Raw genomic sequence first — 3575 nt, 5'->3', positions numbered from 1 at the left:
GACATGATTAGTGATGTTTGACTGCATTTGACCAATCTAAAGGATCCGGGCGGACACACACAAGGAAATTTAACAGTGACTAATTTTCGTGTGAGATGATAAATCGGTTCGGTGAGTAAAACTTATTGTGTTACTGTCCAGTAGGTGGCGCCGTAACCCCCACCAGACGCGTTAGTGCCGCGAAGAAACGTCAGCACGTCACGTGACGAGCTGGCCTCCGTCTGACTACTGCTAACAGTTAGAATCGGACGCGAGGGGCAACGGCTCTTTTTTCGGCAGTAATCCGCGTCGTCGCCCTCCCGTCCCGGTCTCACCCGCGCAAACATGTCGGCGGTGCAGCGAATGAAGGTGGCGAACGAGCGGCACAGCAAGACCATCACGCAGCGGGGACACGTCCAGAAAACCTCGGTTGGTACCCTACAGCTGAGCTAACCGGGCTAACCTGTCTTTTATCTTTGTGTTGAAAACGTCCTTAACGGCAATGAGTTGCTTCCGCTCCGAAATGACTGCGGGACTTATGCCTTGCAGAGGCCAGTCAACGAGGAGAAGTCTCCGGTGGGTCCGTGGCTTCTGGCGCTTTTCGTGTTCGTGGTTTGTGGATCAGGTGAGTTCTTAAAGACACCAACACTTAGTCCTGCACTACAATGTGTGTTTGTGTTTTGTTTGTTGCAGCCATCTTCCAGATCATCCAAAGTATCAGACAAGGCATGTGATGAGCTGTTCCCCGGCCCATGTTGACAATACACACTGTTCTCGTTTAGTCATTGTTTAGTTTGTTTTCATTGTGGATCAGATATTGATAATTGCTTTTGTTTTTATACACATACACACAAAGCATGTGAACTACACGTCTCACGATGCTTTGTTTTGTTGAGGTTCAAAGCGTGTCTGAATTAAAGGCGATATTTTCTCTACACGCCTCCTTTGTCAATGGCATCATGCAAAACAAGTTAGACTGCGGCCTCACAATCACAGTTCAGTTCATTAAGACTCAAAAGCAGTCATAAATAAAAGCATTTCAAAAGTCCCGTGTATTATATGTATGGGTACATGTGTACCAACAAGTCAATAAGAATAGAGATGGACATTTGCCTCCGTGCGCTCCCTGCCGGGAACTACATTCATCAGGGCACCGATGGGTGAATTTACGTGGTCAGGCCTCGTCTTTCCAGCTCCCGATTTTGCTTCAGCTCCTTGATCCTGCGCCAACGCGAGTGTCAAATAACAGGCTCATCATTGGGTGCTTGTGTGTATGAGTGTTGCGTTACCGGTGCCTGCAGCGTCTCAGGAACCTCATGATCTTGCGTGCAGCCTGGTCCTGTTTCTTGGTCAGGAAGGTCCCCCTGGTGGACAAAGCAAGCTCACCATCAACACCGGATAAGCCGTTTGACCTGCACACATGACAGCCGCTGACCGCTCGTTTACTTGATTTTGGGGTTGTGGTTTGTGCCGCCGCCTGGGCCCTGTTTGAGCCTCTCATATTCCTTGTAGCTGCGGTAGTACTGCTGGATGAGCACAGCCGCGCGCCGACTCTGCTGGAAGCGCTTCTGCTCGTAGTACGAGCGAAACTTGGACTGGATCAAGATGGCCGCCTGGGTCATCTTCTTGTAGAGAGCGTACTAGGGAGGCGGGGCCAAGGAAAAAACATGTTAGCGAGATAACCTTTTTCCTGCTTAAACATGTGGCGCATTAGTAACGTAATATTTTTCTGATTACATGGGTTGCGACGGGCTGAACCAGTTTGCTTCCCAAACTGGTTACAGATGGGCGCATTCCAAGCTTAAGTGGTTTGCCGACTCAATGGGTTGCATGTTGTAGTGTTTGGGACTTAATGTCTTTTCTGTTGCAAAGGGTTGCAGACGGAAAGGGTTCGGAGCCTAACGTTTCTGTCGGGGTGAATGGTTTATTCACAGTTGTGCAGTTCCATCGCCTCGTTTACGGAGGGCTTCTCCCACTTACGCACATGCATACACGCACACAAATCTACATCTACTGGTCACCATATTACCTTGAGAGCTATCCATGTTAGCTAGCCAGAGAGAGAGGTAGAAAGACAGCAGTGAAGTGTTAGTGAAGATGGAGGACACAAACTCGGGCCGGGCTATATATGGCCTTAGAAGACTTCAGATTTGTCACAAGCAGAAACTGCATTTCGCTGAGGATAAAAAGATGGAAACATCATAAAAAAAAAATAGCATCCACATACCTGTTTATATTTGCGGTAGCATCTCTGAATGACTGCTGCGGCCATGTCCTGCTGCTCCTTCAACCGGCGACCCTGCGCGGATGCCAACAAGCACACCGAAGCAGTGAGCCAGAGGCCCAGTAGGGGGCAGTACAAGCAAATGTAAAAAGCTCACCTTGTATCTCCGGAAGGCGTTCTGGATGATCCTGGCGGCCTCGTAGAGCTCCTTCTGCTCGCCATCGGTCAGCGTTAGCAAGGCGAAGTCGCGCTCCATCCGGCCATTGGCAGACGCGTTCAGAAACTCGGCCCACGCCGCCGAGGAGGGCGGCCGCAGCCTCTGGAGGGCCAAGGCGCTGAGGGGCGAGGGGGGACACACCCGCCTGCACAAATGGAGACCACTGTGGACAAGCTGTACACTGCCAATTACATAAGTATTATTATTATAAGTGGACTTTAAGGCCAATTTTTGCAATGAAACCACAGGTCAAGGGGGGCTACCTGGGTAGGGGCTGCGTGTGGGCGTCGACCGTGTCCAGGTAGGTCGCCAGCCAGGTGTCCTGGACATCCCGCCTCTCACAGAGCAGTGACTCGGCACCCCTGGTGAAGTCCTCGTGTTTGATTCGCTCCGGAGTCGCCTCGATGATTTGCTCCGCCAGCGTTGCCATGTCAACCTGGCGAGTGGGAGGCCAGAGAGTAAAAATGAGCGTCGCGGTGGCAACGAAAACATTTGTGCGGCGTGTGGCAGTACCACCGCCTCCTCTTCCTCGTCGTCTTCCTCATTCTCCACGTTGTCGCTGTAGCTCAGAAGCTGCTCTGCCAGCGTGGGGAGTAGGCGGGGGGACGCGGGACCCTCGCTCGTACACTCCGGGAGCGACAACGCTGCAAGAAGCATGAGTGAGAATGGCAGATCAGCCAAAACGTCGTGCGTGTACCGAGAACACTTGCCCCTTACTCGTGAATAATAAATATGCAAATGTGTTTAAAATACGAAAGCATCTGCGTATCATCGAGTCAAAAAGATGATCAAACGGCTAATAGGAAAGTAGCAATTGGTATGTTTACTCGTTGGCAAACGGCAACAGTTAAAGCGGCAGTCTCAGTCTCCTGGTGCATATTTGCAATGCATTCTGGGAACCGAGTGGGTTTCATGTCATTATCATAGCTGTGAACAACCGAACATGAGATAGATATGACGCCCGTGACTCCAGCGATGTTAAAGCTCATGCAGGCAAAGTGTTGCCACATTCAATGTTTGTGGACGTCTCCAAAAACATATTCAAAAATCATTTTCCTGTAATGGTAGCACGTGCTTTGCCGTTGACAAGGAAGTAAGCTTCATGAAAATCAGTTGAGAAATAATCAAGCACAGACTTGTTTTCACTGCACATGC

General features: G+C 50.3%; 2 protein-coding genes across 4 annotated transcripts; one reads left to right on the top strand and one right to left on the bottom strand.

The window, feature by feature from the left end:
- Positions 1-182: 182 nt before the first annotated feature.
- LOC109509843 (stress-associated endoplasmic reticulum protein 1-like) lies at positions 183-914 on the top strand. The gene is made up of 3 exons (XM_019859705.1): positions 183-408; positions 529-604; positions 673-914. The coding sequence occupies exons 1-3, from the start codon at positions 325-327 to the stop codon at positions 711-713; spliced, it is 201 nt and encodes a 66-aa protein (XP_019715264.1). The 5' UTR covers positions 183-324; the 3' UTR covers positions 714-914.
- Positions 915-1008: 94 nt separating this feature from the next.
- On the bottom strand, positions 1009-3100 carry LOC109509842 (calmodulin-binding transcription activator 2-like). 3 transcript variants are annotated; one of them, XM_019859701.1, is made up of 8 exons: positions 2934-3100; positions 2684-2856; positions 2361-2601; positions 2207-2278; positions 2009-2029; positions 1426-1619; positions 1269-1343; positions 1009-1200 (listed from the first exon to the last, which is right to left on the bottom strand). In XM_019859701.1, the coding sequence occupies exons 1-8, from the start codon at positions 3075-3077 to the stop codon at positions 1146-1148; spliced, it is 975 nt and encodes a 324-aa protein (XP_019715260.1). In that variant the 5' UTR covers positions 3078-3100; the 3' UTR covers positions 1009-1145. The 3 variants fall into 3 exon arrangements, with proteins under 3 accessions (XP_019715260.1, XP_019715263.1, XP_019715261.1); XM_019859704.1 differs by having other exon boundaries at positions 2361-2565; positions 2934-3099; XM_019859702.1 differs by lacking the exon at positions 2009-2029 and having other exon boundaries at positions 2934-3099.
- Positions 3101-3575: the final 475 nt, after the last annotated feature.

This window comes from Hippocampus comes, unplaced genomic scaffold (assembly GCF_001891065.2).
Source record: "Hippocampus comes isolate QL1 unplaced genomic scaffold, H_comes_QL1_v1.1 C17064957, whole genome shotgun sequence".
Taxonomy (NCBI): domain Eukaryota; kingdom Metazoa; phylum Chordata; class Actinopteri; order Syngnathiformes; family Syngnathidae; genus Hippocampus; species Hippocampus comes.
This window is presented reverse-complemented; position numbering and strand designations above follow the sequence as displayed.